This window comes from Chiroxiphia lanceolata, chromosome 5 (genome assembly GCF_009829145.1).
Source record: "Chiroxiphia lanceolata isolate bChiLan1 chromosome 5, bChiLan1.pri, whole genome shotgun sequence".
Classification (NCBI taxonomy): Eukaryota; Metazoa; Chordata; class Aves; order Passeriformes; family Pipridae; genus Chiroxiphia; species Chiroxiphia lanceolata.
Window position 1 is genome coordinate 33,388,081 of NC_045641.1, and position 16,775 is coordinate 33,404,855.

The following is a 16,775-nucleotide window of genomic DNA, read 5'->3' on the forward strand; positions in this document are numbered from 1 at the left end:
AGAGTCAAACGACTAATCAAACCAGAAGCCCGAGAAGACAACCATTCCTACTGGATTTTCAAATTTTGTACATATTTGTTAAAATATGAAACAAAACTAAGATGATGTGATTTAACTATTTGCAGCCCCCTTTTTAAAGGAAAAATACACCTATTCTTTACCAAAAAACTATATTATCTGCAAGATAACTACAAATACTTAAGATCAAAGCCCTCACTTTACATTGCCCTGTAAGTAGCCAAAAACACGGACCAAATTTATTTACCTCTCTCCCCTTCTTCCTTAAGTTCTCCTGCACAACACCTGCCAGTGACTGCACTTTAGGAAGAAGGAAAAGTATCATTTAGGCTGGTGTCCTTCAAAGGAATGGTCCCCACTGCCGAGTCTAGCATCTTTTATGGAACCATTATAAGAAGCACTGACTCTAGGGCCTTCAACTGTGACACAATGGTGCAAGCACACTGGAAGAGGCCTTGTTGCAAGGGCTGCAGCTAACTTGTTCCATCAGGAGATTAGGAAGAGCAGCTGGCTAGCCTGTGACCTCCTGAAGCTATGCACCTAGGTGAGGGAGGTGCAGAGCTACAGTGATTTGTTTTGTGGTTTCTCACAGGAAGTCACCTCTTGGGCTGAAAACTTGGGTGTCAAACTCAACTCAAACATGTTTTTCTGTTGATGTTGCTATTGCCTGAAAAATTATTAGCACTGAAGAAACAATGCTCAGAACTGCAACTACAGCAGCAGAGCTGGCACAGACACACTGAAAAGCAACCGGAGACACACTAGAAAAGTACCCTTGTCCTGCATTACTAGAGAAACAGAATTAATAATATACGAGTGTGTGGTTTGCTCCAAGAGAAGGATGAAGGACAGCTTTTCAGCTAGCAGCTCAGCAACTGCACAGGGGAGATGGAAGGAAGGAAGCTATGAAGTTCATTTTAATTTATGCCCTGTGAAACCTCCTGTACTTTGTGCGTGGGTTTATTTCACACAGGCTACAACCTTCCGGACTATTTCCCTTGATTTTACGTGATATAGTTGCATTTATACCTTCATGTGCTGTAGGTATATCAAAGACAGACACACAGAGAACCTGAGGGGATGGTTTGGCTTTCTAAGTGCCTACATGGCCTTATTCAGCCCTCTATGTAATTCAAGCTAGCTCACTGTTCTAAAAACACAATGTTGCAACCCTCCACTCTCCCTTATCTTCGTGGTCCACACCCCAGGAGGTTTCGGTGGCCACCGGGGCATGACAAGAAAGGTTATAAAGACAACTCAATGCTATTGCTTCCTGCTCTGAATGAGCCTAAATATTGTTTAAGTGCTTCTGCCACGTAAACCTCTATTTTTCCAAATGGAAAAGCAGGGGGAGCAGAGAGGGCAGTAGAAAAGGCAAGCTTCTACCCAGCTGAATCTAGCTGTATTTTTTTCAGTTAACTTCATTTCTTCTTTCCATTTCAAAAGAATTATGAAATGTTACTGCTGTCCAAAAATACTGAACTAGGGCTTGACATATGTACCACCCACAAAGTTACATTTGGACTCAGGATCAACATTTTGGAAAACCGGGCCAAATCGCACCAGGAGCCAAAAGAGATGTCAGAACAAAAGAACTAGGACTGACATGATGTTACTCATATGCTAACTGGAATCTGCTCTAAATGCATGGTGAAAAAAAATCACCAGAAGCTGCTAAATGCACAACACAATCTATGGAAGAAGTTTCTTACAGTACTGAAGTCATTAGCAGCGCTTTAGGCACTCTTTAAATAAAAGATTATCAAAGTTACCTGCATATTGCTGGGTCAGAACTTGAAAAACCGGTAAGCTCCCACATGCAGATTTCAGAGCCAAAATTCTAGATAATATCTTACATGTTATGAGTTCTCCTGTCATGAATTTTATTCTTAACATTTGCCTTCTGAAAGGACATGTAAATTCTCATAAGAGTAGAAGTTGTTGATGACCCAAACCCAACTCCATACTGTATTTTATTTCACAGCAAACTGTGTAGGGTTACTGGTCATGAAAAGTATTGCATTGGCATTCCCACGCACAACAGATGGTGGTGAAAAGACAATCTACCCCTGACCTAGAAGGTTCAGTTCTGTGCACAACAGGGGAATCCAGACTCTGTGGTCTGCTTTTCCATGGCACTTGGCTTTAGAAAGTTTGCCTGTGTTTCACATCTCTGCTAGTGACACCTGACAGTAAACTGAGAATTAAACCTAAGGAAGAGCAAAAAAAAAAAAAATCAACATCAAAGGGCTTTAGCTTGAAGCACAGAATAAACCCACTTGTGGCAAGCAAGCAAGAGAAAGTACTACTGCTTCAGAAACGTCCTAGTTCATAGAGTACAAGGATAAAAGAATCTCTCAGACAGTTTGTAGATTTCGTGTATTTCTAGCACCACTTTGCTACCTCTGTAAAAAACCCCAAACCTAGGACCATCCCCAAACATCCTCCACCTGACCCCACTCCCCCCTCACCCAAAAAAACCCAGCTCACAACAAAACTACCCCAACTATCCAAAAACCTCCTCCACAAGCTCAACTTTCTTTGGTCATATCAACAGAAAATCAGGTTTTAGTCCTCAAACAACAAAAAACTTGATAGAAACTCTTTCATTTTTTCCCCTCCCACACAAGGAATCAGTGGATTGGAACTCACCCTTTGGATAACAGAACTTAAATCACCAGCCCAAAAGGAACTGTTATCTGTACTGTCTATTGAACTATGGGCATCAAACTAGTGTAGTGCTTACTATCAAGAAGAAAAGATGTGTAGTGCAGGTTAGGCACAGAGCCACTGAAAATTATGCAATTTATGTCTCAACCCAGCCATAATCTTAAAAAATATCATTATGCATGTGCTTCTGCAGAGTCAGGATCTCTAAATCCATACAGCACTGCCTGATTCTAAGTACCCTCTAGGTTAGGTTAGGTTAACTCTAACTGTCCAGCATCTCGGTATCTTTCCCCTATTGCTCTTCTGACACATAGTTTAATGAAGCAAAATTACAACAAACAAGATAAGAAAAGCACACAAACTACAGCAATGTTTGTTAAGAGAAAAGATGATGGCAAACCCAAATCAGTTAAAGACCGATGCGCATGCACATGTGCACAAAACAGTTTTTAGAGGAAGATCTACTCTAAACCAAGATACTCTCATAGGGCTTCTTTCAAGTAAAAAAGAAGACATACAAGTTTTAAAACACACATTATTCCCCAAAAAATTCAGAAACCCCTTCTTATGAACATGAAACTGTAAAATGCTTCATTTTGCAAATCCCAGTTCTGTCTACCCACCTACAAATTAAAAAAAAAAATAAATAAAATAAAAAAATAAAAAATTAAAGTATCTCAGCATGACTCGTATACACATACGATCTCTGGCTTTGTCAAATCAGACTGGTACATGAGCTCTGGAGCCTTCACTGTTGTGTACAGTTGTAAGATGGAGTCTGTATTTCAGAGAGCACCAGCACCGTGTATTCCCGTGGAAGTAATTCCTAAGCAAAACAAACTATCCATCTCGGTCAGCCCATTTTAAAGATTCAAGCACCAGAATCTTTTCTCAGGTGCTTCCTAGAGGGTGGCTGATTTTTTAGTCCACTCACCTCTAATGAAGCATTACAAGAAAGTGGTAGAGGAAAAGTCAGGGATAGGACAGTCAAGGATCTCAAGCATCTATAGAGATCCTTACCCCAAAAAAAAGACAAATCAGGAAAAAAAATTAACTGAGAGTATTTAGAAAGCACTCTCCCTTACTGCTTTTGTGCTTAGGAGGCTGGGAGGGACAGAGCAAGTGCTTTCATTCACTGCTTGTGACCCGCTGAGCTTCCACTACTGAGTAACAGAAACTGTGTGCAGATACTACAGCATCACATCAAGTGGGTCCACCTTCTGCCACAGTCTCTTGAGTGCTTCTTAAAATTTACTTCATTTCTTCTACTTTTAGAAGACAAACAGGAAAGTTTGTTAGCAATTTACTCTGGAAACAGAGGGGTAAGGCAAGTGAGCTGTTAACACCATATGGGCTTAATGCATTTGCTGGAGAGAAAATCTGTTTGTAAATTTGTATTTTGCAGCATTTCTTGTGAAAAGGATGTGGTGAGGTAGATGGGAAAAAGGCTGCATATTAAACTCAGTGCCTGCTCCACATTTGCAAGCTGTGATCCTCCAGAAGCGAAGGAGATTGCTATTAAGGAGGAATCATGAAGCAAATTCTTCTTGGAAAGATAGCTGCAGTGCAGGATGGGGCGGGCAGTGAGACACAGCAAGCAGAGACTTCATCATCCCACAGCAGTGCTGGAAACTCCTCTGAGGAGCACAGGGCCTCCTCACAGCCAGAAGCATAGCTATAAATCAATCTTGGGTGACAAGGGAAAGAATGAAGACTTACTAAGGACTCAGATGAGGCTATGTCAAATTTGTGCAGATGAGGAAGCCAGAGAAAGCAGGAGCAGGGGAAAGAGAATTCACCTTACCAGGAGGAAGAGTTGTTTGTGCTTGGGCTTTCAGAGTGAAGATTACCTCATTTAAGTTTAGTTTCCTTTAGATAAAATAGACTGGGGGCCTTTTGTCTGCCCTTGCATATGTGGCACCTGATCTCGTGCCAAGGCAAAGTCCAAGCAGAGACACACAGCTGTGCAGGGACAGGTCTTAGATGCACTGTTTCCAAAAGGAGATGCTCTTGCAGGACATGACTCAGACCAACCTCATTCTTGTTGCTCTCACTTGGCCCCAGAGAGGCTATTTACAAAGAGCTTTACCCCAGACTTAAGTTTTCTCTTTTGTTGCAGCACTATTACTTTCCTGTTTCTGCGTTCTCCTGCCCCAAAGACACTGGCTCAGCTCCTGTGGCATGTGTACACTTGGGGGAAAGAGCCATTTGTCACTGTCAGGAGACGTGCTGTACACAGCAGGTCAGCTCTCACCTCCTGCTGCTCCTGCAGCAAGGGCTGCAAATCTTGAAAAGATGCATAACATGCACATTGCAAACAGCCATTCATCATCACAGAGCTGTGCCCCAGACACCCAGGCACAACCCAGCAAGCTGCTCTAGTTGTGTGCACCAAAGAGGCATGTCCCCTCCCACTCCTGGCTATCTCGCAATGAGAAACAAGAACAGAGACACAAAAACCAAGGCACGTGGCTGTGGATGGTATCTGCTGCAAAAATTTTATCTTCTCTCTCTCTCTTCCAGAAAGGCCCAGTGCTGCAAAGGTGTCCCATAATCATTAAATTATGAAAATGTAAGTTGCTGGAAGAAAATTAATACCAGGCATGACTGGGGAAAAGGTTGCTTTCTCGTGAAGTAATTACGAAATTAAAATCTGATCTCTCCCTGGCGATTGTACAAAGGATACGGCTGAGGTCTTGAACACAACAATACAGCGAGGATTTCAGCAGAAGGTTTCACTAGACAAAAAAGCTCAATTAAAAAAAGGGGGGGGGATGGATGACTTTTTGTAAATTACATGAATTTGGCTAAAAGGCTCAATCAAGCAGGTTTGCAGACTTCCAATTACTTTTTACAAGTTGGAATCAAGCTGTTAGGAAATACAGCTTATCTGAATAAGACTAATAATGCTAAGCTAATTAGACCCACAGGCATTAGCCAGCAGATAAATTCAGGCCAAAAAGAGGGACACTGTCACTTTAAATACTGCCTTGGGATCAGTGGAAAAGCTAATGAGGAATGTCAGTTGGGGCTGTTTTATTAGGTGGTTCTCCAGAGACTGTAGCCTGAGGTTTCTGAAGCAGGGCTTCTGTGCTTGATTCAATAAATCAATTTATATTAAAGGAGGGTGCAGCACAGGCACCAGCTCCATAAAGCATTTCTGTGGCATTTCTCAACCTGCTCAGGCACTCCTTGGGCAGGCTACCTGAATGTGCTGCCAAAGGACATTGAGCTCAGCAATAAAGATAGTGGCCGCATTAGCAATATTTGTTCAAATCAGCTGACCCATTACCAAGCAAAACATGCACATTGGCTCTCACCAGGGTACTCTGGATCCCCAATAAGTGATTAATGAGAGCCTGGTTTTTGTGAGCCAGAGTTTGAACCGCAGACGGCAAGACAGACTGCACAATGAAAGCAAAAGGCATCCATCCCAAACAAAATAAAACGGCTTGAAAAGTGAAGCTGCTTTTTTAATCAGATGCTTAGAGGCTGAAAGACCTTCCCTGTTGGAAAGAAAAAGGCGAGCACAGAGCAGGTTGGCAGCTTTCCAGGCAGTGGACAATATTGACTCTAGAATAAAATGGGTTTTGCTTAGTGCTTGCCTCAGGGCACCAGCTTCCCTGCTTTGGAATAAATCATGCGGGCGGGTGATTCCCCAGCACCGGCTGACCCTCGGGTGGGAAACCCCATGTGCCACAGCACCCCCTCACCAGACACAGGAACATGGAGCTGGCAAGGGCTCTGCTGCTGCCGCAAAGACGGTGCACTCAGAGGCAGTACCCAGTTCCCCTGCTCGCTGCTGCCTTGGGCTTTAGCCCATGGTGTGGTTTAGCCCCAATTTCTGATGGGGTGCAGCTCAATTCTGTGATCCCAGAGGGCAAAGGAAGCCACCAAAAAATAAGGTCAAAAATGGACTTATTATCCAGGGCTTTTTTGCCACGCCAAAATCAAGTCAAAAAGCTCAAGCTGCGATCTGGAAACATGTTTAAAGAACTCCACCTAAGTGCAAGCAGTAGAAAGGCTACTGTTTTTGTTCCAAGGAGGAGCAAAAAACTGACTTTGAAACCACCAAAGTTGATGCCAGTTGGTAGTGCATTCTGGATGCCTTTAGTTAAGTGCAGCACTGAATGACTCCTCCAGCCCTCTGTAAGGCTGAGAGGGGAACTCTGGAAGGAGCCACAGCAGAGACACAGCCAGACAGAAAAACAGGTTTTGGGAAGGTGTCTAGGATCTAGTCAAAGCAAAGTACTTCAAAATTGTTCACACTGGATTTACCCACAAGTGAAGAAAACGTGACCAACTGTGCCTTAACTTTTAAATAAAAGGCAGAGATAGAAAGCACTAATTCTGTGCAGTACTTTAAAGGAGCAGTTATCATCAGGTCTGCTGTTCTCTCGCCATATATTTCTACCTCAGGTTACTCGTCCCCCCTTTTTAGCACTAGCCACCCTCTGCTTACATGGCCTTCCCTGATACTTCTGTTGCCAGGACTTGCCAAAGTCACCAGGACACTTCCCTCTGATACAAGTTTAACCTCTGCAAGCCATGGGCCTGAAAACCCCAGCCCAGAGACCCAGCTGTGAAATACTCTCAGTAACACAGATGTCTGCCAGCAAATTATGGCTTGAGACAGCTCGGAGGCTTGTGCAGCAGGAGACGCTGCTCTTAAGATGCCTTGCCAGCTACAGTACATGTTTTGCAATGGCTGTTCAACCACAATGCAGACGGGGTGCAGGAGACGCAGCTCCCAGCTCCCACCAAAATGGGATTTATTTTAGATATATTTAATACAGTATGATTTCTCATTGCAACTGCCACTGCAGAGAGAGGAGAAAGGGTAAGAGAGCTGGAGTGAGAAGGGAAAGGCTAGTCTCAAAGCAGTTACAGGCGGCCTGGACCAGTAATGCAGTACACATTGCTGGATCAGTGGTTGTCCTAATGCTGTGGGGAAACTTGGCAGCTCTGCTACCACTGTGGGCTGTGGAGACAAAGCCAGTGTGGAAATTTCACACACAAAAAAAAGAAAGAAAAAGCAGAAAGAAAAAATAAAGGGCCAAATGCATCATGACAGACCCAAAGACAATAACCTTTTGTAATCCAAACAAGCTGGTCAAGCCAAGCCATTGTTGAGAATCTGAAAAGCTCCAGAGCAAAGGAGGAGGATAAAAATGAAGAAAAAAAATCATACAGCTTCTAATAGAAAACACAGATAGTATCCTGAATTGTAAAATAAAACAGTTCATTTTCCTGAGGAAACATCAGACCAGAGAGTGTTTTACATTCTCTCACTTAAGGATTCAGTAATTAAGTGTAAGAGTGGCTGTTTCTTCCTAACATCACCTGCATCTCTCTACATGTATGTGCAGATGTCAACACACAGTGACGTCAATGAACAAAAAAAAACTCAGACAACCGATCATCTGCATTGTATGTGATAAAAGTTCAGCAGTGTTTTAGTGGATCAAGCTCTGGCTGGCCAAAGCTCCATCTGACATTTTCTAGAAAAGGAATATATATGCTAATTTATTCTCCATGGTAGATAGTGTCCTTAGAAACAAATGCAAAACAGACGTGTCCTTGGCCACTTTGTTCAGTTAAAACCATGAATTAGAAAGGGAAGAAAAGAGAAGCAAAACACTTGAAGTGGAAAACAACCAGTAGGAAACCCCAGCCACCCCAAACTATCACCTCTGAGGGCCCATTAAACTGGAACTCTAATGTCTTGTCCACAATCTCAATCACTAAAATTGACCCAGACTTTTAGATAATCAGTAACTGGTTGCTTCTCCTCTGCTTAAGAGATCACTTTACACAATTCAATGTAATAGAAATATGTTGGGCAAATACCTTGCAAAAAGAAACAGATCCTTATTTAGAAGAGCTCTGATTTAGACAAATGTATGGCGATAGAGCAATTCCCTCATCATTTTATTGTCCTGAGGCAACCAAACAAAGAGGTAACTGATGCACTAGCTGTGAGATATGGAGCAGTTAAAAGATTCCAATTCTTTTATTCAGGAAAAAAATGTAGCCCCCATTTTCCACTTCCAGCCAGAAGTCAAAAGGAACAGCAGGGAGAGAGAGCCTCATCACAGTCTCCACATGCTTTTGCTTGGCACAGACCACCTATTTCTGGGACAATACTGCAATGAATTCAGACTTAAATTTTCAAGTCATAGTGAAAGGATTTATTCCAGAATAACTGCTTGCAGCTAAGCACATTTGTACTCAACTTGCGACAATTTCTGCACTGACCATATTAGAATCTGTAACTGGATCAACATGTGTCCTACACTTCAGGAAATTCATAAAAAACAACAGGAAAGAACTGTCTTCTACACACTATATGCTAGAGCTAAGAGAGTTCACACACCAGTACTGGAAAACAATACTCTAAATCAGATCTTCCAGTTCAACTTACTCCTTACTCTACTACTTCGACCTTACTCCTTATTCTACATTTAAAATTTGAGTTTCTTCTTATCTGTCTTCTTCTAATGCCAAACAGTATTAGCTATGCAATAACCATTTTGAATATGCTGAAGTGCTATGCACAGATTCACAAATGAAGTAGAAACTGATATAAGGAATTATTTCTTCTCTTAATTTTTAACCTTTCCACTTTAACCGTTCTGTATGAATCCCAACATTCTGCTGGTGATTGGTCTGGAAAAATCACGGTAGTAAGCACACTGAGCTTCTTGACATGGCTCTCATTGTTCATTTGGAACCTCTAGTGTGCACAAACATCTTTTTCCTCTTTGTGCTTTACTTTGTATTTATCCCCACAAAGTTTGATCACTGTGATGCCCACCCATGTAAATCACTTAACTCTTTCCAGTTCCTCATGGTCCTTCTTGTTTAATAGGAAAAGGGCTGTGGTGTTACCTGCCACTGCTGCAGCTTTACCATTCTAGACTCATTTCTTTTCCAGACCAGTAGTCAACTGGGAAAATGCAAAACAACTCCCATATCTCTAAAGAAACCCTCTTTGCCTTCCAACTATGATAAAAGAAATCTGTTCTTACCCTCCTCTCAGGAAGTTCCTGGCCCATCATACTTCTGTAGCCCTCCCCCAGACTAGAAGGCTACACTTCGTTGGTTTTTTTTTTTCCCCAATAGCATGTCACAGCTTGAAAAAGAACTTTTGGAAGTCTACATGAAACCATTCTTTATTGATGCCTCCAGAGACATCAGGGAGTTTAACAAAAACCCTCCTTTTGCAGAAATTGGGAGAGTGTCTCATGATGTTCCAAATGTTTTGCAGTCTAAGTCCTCAGTTAATCCAATGTTCTCATTCTGTTCCTATTCTTTTTTTCATGCCTGTAGCCTTTTTAAAATGTGAAGTCATCATTCCCAGGGTGAGACTGCATATTCTACTAGCAGCTGTTCAAGATGAGAGACAATGATGGTTATTCCCAGATTTACATGTTCTGCATAAACACTCCAGATAATATTAAACTTAGACCATTATTCTGCCATTAAAACATCATTATATTTATGGTCTATAAAGTATGGGACAAGTCAGAAGTGATGTGGAGCTGTTGTTGCCAGTGAGCATCCAAGTTTCCAAACCTACAAGAATTCAGGCTTTATTTTTTAACCCCCTCTATTCTTTCTCTTCCTCAAAGGACATTTACTACAGAGGCTAAAACACAACATCACGGAAATGAAGACCATTCGCATATATTGGGCTTTTGCCTTCATAGGTCACACACAGAACTCGCAACAGCAAAGATTAGGGCTTCTCCAAATGAGTGGGAGTCACTTGAGAAGGAGCCTCTTGAACCAATAAAAAACAATGAAGACTTCTAGCCAGAGACAAAAAAAAATAAATCATCATTCTTTCTGTCTTCACTTCTTTAAGTCAATGTTGTTCATTCAAACCTTTTCATTTTGGGCTGATTATGACTTTTGTTCAGATAAGCCCATCTCTAAAACAATTCCTCAAGGAATTACCCAAATCAGGGGCCAGCTGCACTGGAGCATGGGAGGCAACTCTTCCCTTCTGCAAGCGTTCCTCAGCATGCAAAGGCATCACAGCCCAGATTCTGATCCAAAATTTACAAAGAGCTACTTCCAAGATAGGAAAATTGTTTAGCTTCCAGAAACATTCCCTGGCATTCCCCTTTATGTGTTTGCTCTGCTTTGAGTACTCCCACATTAAAATGAAACAACGTCCTGGCTCTGGGGGAAGGTCAACTTATTTAAAACATTAACTTCTAAAAGAAAGATACATCTGAAAGAAGGAAATGCCTTTTCTTTTAGTGTGCAGGGGTACACCTCCATGTTTGACCAGTTTACACTAATCAAACTCAAAGCAGGCACTGGTTAGGGAGAACGCTGACCCCATGCCGAGAAGGACACATTCTTACCAGCCAGTCATGTTGAAGTCACGGTAGAGCATCCTCTTTCCAACTTCCTTGCGCTGCACCCTCCGTGGAAACTCTAAATGCGTGAATTCATTTCCCAGCAAATGGGGCTGCATGTAAGCCTGTGGGCAGAAATTAAACCACAGATACCACATAAAAAAAGACATTATCTATTTTTAATGAGGTAGCATTACCATCCCTTCCCGCTCCCTTCCCACACAAATTCCAACCCTTCCTCCACCCTTCTTTTTAAATAAGGAAGATGATGTGCTCCATTTCAGCAAACAATGTGCATATACACCAGTTCTGACCCTGCCTGGTGTCCAGCAGCAGCCTTATAGGGAGCAGTCCTCTTGCCCTTAAAATCATTCACTTCTCCCTGCTCCTCAAAATTTGGGATCTCTACAGTACACTTCATCCACTGACCCTGAAGGAGTCTGCAGGACTTTGTAAAACAGAACATATTTCCTTTGGTATGTCATCAACCTGAGAGAATGAAATGATTAAATATAAAGCCATGGAGCAAGCAGAGACTTGGAGGAGTGCATGTGGAGTGAAGCTGAAGCTTTTTGACTCCCAGTTCAGCTAGGCCAACAATACATACAACCCACAATACTACCACACTTCAACTGTCAACACCTCAAGAAAAACATCCTCTTTTACCTGCTCAGTGTGCTGCGCCCCATCACACGTGATACTGCAAATAATCACAAGCTGCAGAGCAATTTATTTTCTTGTTTCTAAAAACTATTTCCTTCATGCAAAATAGACTTTAAGAAAAGCAGCAGCAGTTTTGTGTCACAACCGCAATTAGCGTCTTTGATGGTTTTAATGTTCAAATGCTGTTGCTTTACATTCTGGTGTACTGCTCTTCAGCTGCTGGGAGGCCTCTTTGCCAGAGTCATGCCTAAGGCTCATGTTCTCCAGAGCTGACCATACTGAAGAGCATCTCGAGGCAATTTGTCCACTGTCTAAATTTTTGGATTGAATTTATACACATATCACTCAACACAATAGGTTAATTCTAAACATACTCTATTTCTTGTTTCTGAAATAAACCTCACTCCTTTTTCTTTAATACTTCCATAAAAAAGCCTTTCTCCCTCCTCGAAGGCACATTGTAAGCGAGCTCTTGTGAAGACACAGTCAAATTGGCTAGGGAACTGAAAAAGTTGCATTTCTCAACTTTTTTGCAGGTAACTCTTTTTCCTTATCCAGCCAGTTAAGGCAATAAAGTCTGTCTTATCTTCAGCAGCAGCTGCCATCAAGGCAGATGAAATGAGCTGGGTTTACTTTGTGGGTTTGTCATAAATCCAGTGCTCATCAAAGGTGAGCAGCAGGAAGCAGGGGAAGCCCTTATTGATCTACCTGGCATCTATCATGCAGATAGTTCACAATAAAATATTTCCTGCACTTAAGGGCTGAGCCTGCTTCCATTCGCTGGATCAGGCTCAACACATCACAATGCTAACCTTCTATCAGCTTGTCCCTGTTCCTGTCACCAGACATCCTTCCAGAAAACACCTCAAGCTCAGCTGAAATGGGACTGAGGGAGATTGCTGTGTATAGCCAACAAGATTGGATTCTGCTTTCAAGAGGTGGCTTTCAAGCATGCAAGTGTGATCTTGACATTGTGATCCCTTTCGGGAACAGGAGATCCAAGAAGTTCTCTACGTACAGTTAAGGGAAATACATTTTTTTCCTGCAGTCTACAGTCAGCCAAGGTCCCCTTCTCCACCCAAATATTGTTTTCAAGGATCCTCTAATTGGATCACTGTTCCTCACTAGAAAAGTGGTTCAGAAGCATTAATGACTTTTGAGAGGTCCAGTAGTATTAGTCCACATGAGGCTTTTCATATTTTCAGAACTCTGGACTCTCTATTTAAAAGTACATGTAAGTTTTTTATTTTATTTATTTTTCCTCCAGTTGCAAAAAAGATGGAACACTCCTAATGATTTGATGCATCACAACACATGAATGATATTTGTTGTCTGAATGACAACAAAGAAGTGGATGTTTTTGGTATTTTTTTAATTCTTTCTAGTTTATGATATTGTAAACAATGAAGTCAGTCTGCTTTGAAAGTGCAATTCAGTTCACTTTTAAAAATGCACAGCCTGTCTTAATTAAAACATTACAAACCACTTCTAGCTAAAGACTACTTTTGCCTGCCTACAAAATGAGAGGTCTTATTTAAGGAAAAAACCCTTAATAGACATCAAAATGAAGTTATCTAAACTTTAGATTGTGAGATTATTTACTAGTCTGAATGACAAGTCCAGAAGAAAAACAGTACAGGTTTTTAGCATTTTTCCACTTGAAAACAAGAATTTCCTTTATTGAAAAGGTAAAGTGATGGGGAGAGACTGCATTTCATAAAGATTTACTCAGATGGAAAGTCTGAGGTCACAACTGAAATAAGATTAATAAAGCTGGCAGTTACCAGTGGACTGCTAATGTTCAAATAAGATTTCTCTTCCACGGCCAAGCCTCAATGCTTGACTTACAATCTAGGGATCTTAACTCGATTCTAATATTTTTGGCGACAGTGAAACAGAGGGAAAAGAAAAATTTGGAAGATTATGGTGTCTGTGATCTGAATTCTTATGTGAAGAAATGGTGATTTTTGTTAGGCTTTGCTTTATTTCTTAATTCTCCATGTTTTTTACCCTTTTTTTGAACAGTTATTTTTGATGCTTCATTGGTAATTCTACAGAGAGAAGAATGTTCTATTATAAAATTCAGCTGCGACTTCCAGTTGGTTTTGTTGAGAACTGTTCTCCATTTACTATGAGGCAAGACTCTTCTGCACCTCAACCAAACCATGCTGGGCAGCAGAACTAGAAAATAAATAAAAAGCAACACTTTAAAAACCTACAGATCTTTCAAGAAGATATACAAGTAGACAACACAAAATTCCCTCAAGTGATCAAATCAGAAATATAAATGGTAAGTGAACTAGCAGAATTTCACCTGTGATGAGGTACCATATTTTCCATGTTTTAATTTGTTTAGTCTCAATTTGCAAGAACCCCAGATCAGAAACACCACCCAGAGAACTTAAACTTTAATAAAAAGAGTGACTATCAAACACCTTCTTTATGAGCTAGGTTCAGACAACATTGTTATTCTGTGTTACGGAATGGGAACATTTTCCATATTTTCTCTTTCAGAAGCTATTACAGCTTTTTGGTATAAATCTGGCATAGCCTGCACCATGTGTTTTTGGTACTCTGCCATTTTATGGTGTATTTTGTGGCTGGATGTACTACACTCAACATTAGTTGTTTAAAATGGATTTCGCTCAAGGAAATATTAGTCACGGTTCTTTAAAAAGGTCATTTACTTCCTGCTGTGTTTCCTGGTGATCAGAAAAGCAAACATGAAATTAAGATAAACTTAGACTTGCACACTAGCTGTCAGTTAATCAGATTGCAGGAAACACAGCATGTATCTTTTTTTACCTCAATAAGGCCTGCTGATGTCTTTCCCAGCTCCTCCAGTATGCACTGCACTGGAACATCACTGGCAATAGTGGCTTTACTGTATTCTGTGTTATTTTCAGAATTCCTGTTTACATCAACTATACCTTAAGGCCATATACTCTTATCATACTGTGCCCTTTTCTACAATAAGATGTTCTACTATATGAAACTACCACTCACAATGGCACACACAGCACAATGCACCCAGAAGTTTTGCAAATGATTCTGCCATTATCATATGGACACGTTTAAGCAAAAGAGAGATTAAAACTAAAGGAAGTGGTAGTAAAGGGAAAGAGGGAAGTAGAAGCCAAATCCATCCCTGGATTGGTCTCTTATCTTATGAAAGACCAGGACCCTTTTCATAGAAGCACACATCTCTTATACCACAGCATCGTGTAACGTGTCAGATGGCCAAAGCAATCCTACACTGGGTGATGCAGGGAGCCACAAGCTGTAAGAGAATTACATCTGACTTGTAACTGAAGCATTGCCTGGACATTTAGGAGATCTAGGTGCATTTCTTTTTCAGGCTCAGATTGCCCAGGCATCCTTCAGCAGGTGAGTTAGTATCACTTTATCCTCATCTGAGTAATGAAATAAGAATAGGTCCTCTTTGAGCCCATGCCTATCTGGGCTCATGAACCTTTGTTTGAATGGTGCCAAACACAAAGAGCACCCATGGCTCACTGCCGCTGGTGGCCACCCTGTCTCTACTGGCAGTAACACCTGCCCTGGTAGTCACGGTGCACCATCTTTGGTGAACTTTTGAGGGGCTGCCTGACTACACACACAGCCACGGTATATGCTAACACCACAAAGAACTCACATGACATCTTCAAGAGCAACTTTGATAATAGAAGTGCACCCATCTGCAGTACACCCAATTCATCATTCATTTTAAACATATTTTCCAAGGGAATAAGTAACAAAATCTATGCCATTTACTGTTGCAATTTAGACTATCATGACTGAAATTAATAGTCTCCTCAGAAGATGAAAGAAAAATTCCTTCTGGCAGTCATTGCCTGCACAACTGCCGAATGTACCAGAGCAATTCCCAGTCAATACTGGATTTTGTTTTCCCTCAAGATACACTGATACAGAAAGACAGGGCTTTTCCCAAGTGCTGTGTGAAGCTTTCCTGCTGCAGTGCTAAAAAGAAAAGAGACACAGAAATTCAAAAGAAAAGGAGGCTTGTGAATTCCTACCAGTGGGAGGGAAGCAGCATGGTGCACTGAACCTCTACAGAAGCTGAAGGACTAAGGGAATACCAGTGCAAAGCTTTCACACCTATGTCTTAAGAATTACTCTCTGACTGAAAGATTGATTGCCTTCTGCAATACTCTCACAAGTTGCCTGACACAGAAATCTGTCTCTGCCATGTGATCTGCCTGAAATCTGCAGCTATATGCTGTCTTCCCACTGCCCTCCTATGGAGTGATGACCATGCCTAGAGCTGCTTAAAAGTCCAAATGATTGGATAGTCAACTTGTTCTTTTAAGGTTTCCATGCCTGAGGCCTATGCCCAAGGCCATTCTTGGATGCATGGCAATAAATGTGCATTAAAATGGCAGTCAGATAGGGAAAATATTTGTTTCCCTTCCCTCTCAGTTACTTAATCAGTACTAGCTGAAGCACAGTTTTGTGTAAGACTAGGCTGGAGGACTTCATATAGAGATATACACATGACCTGAACAACTCATTATCCTATGGATTTCTTTCCACTTGGAAATTAAGGCTCAGAAAAGAGGACCCAAATGAAATTCCTGTGTGGCTGAAGCAATCAATAGGCACTAAAGGCAGAGGAAAGCTCCTTCATCCTGATTGTGCCAACAGTGTCTACTGCACAGGGAACCAATGCTCAGTAGCCTGCAGGAGGTAAATCCATACCGTCCCTTTACTTGTGCAGTAACTTCTCCACAGTGAACAGTATCTCTGCATTTACCAAGTAAAATATGAACACTAAAATGATTAAGTGATTTTCTTCCTATTGTGCAGGAAGAGCAGTGCCATACGTTTGAAGCAAAGAAATTCAGCTCTAACTGCAAATGAAAAGTACATCCGAAGTAACTAACTTTTAGACAGGAACAGCAGAAGAGAGATGTTCATGGTGGAATAGACTGATAGCAGAACCTGGGGACAGACAAAGTGAGTAAAATTATTTGGGTTCTAATCAGCTAGACAGATGCAACCTCTGGAGCGTAATGTTTATGCCAACCTTAT

General features: G+C 41.4%; 1 protein-coding gene and 1 long non-coding RNA gene across 2 annotated transcripts in view; one reads left to right on the plus strand and one right to left on the minus strand.

The window, feature by feature from the left end:
- PPM1H (protein phosphatase, Mg2+/Mn2+ dependent 1H) overlaps nucleotides 1–16,775 on the minus strand; it is a 131,463-nt gene that overhangs the window by 23,471 nt on the left and 91,217 nt on the right. Inside the window, exon 6 of the mRNA XM_032689584.1 lies at nucleotides 11,067–11,185. Within this exon, the coding sequence (XP_032545475.1) occupies nucleotides 11,067–11,185 (119 nt within the window). The remainder of the gene's footprint in view (nucleotides 1–11,066; nucleotides 11,186–16,775) is intronic.
- Nucleotides 506–7,778, plus strand: LOC116787738. The gene is made up of 3 exons (XR_004357427.1): nucleotides 506–562; nucleotides 5,212–5,260; nucleotides 7,180–7,778. It is a non-coding gene; the product is annotated as an uncharacterized LOC116787738 (long non-coding RNA).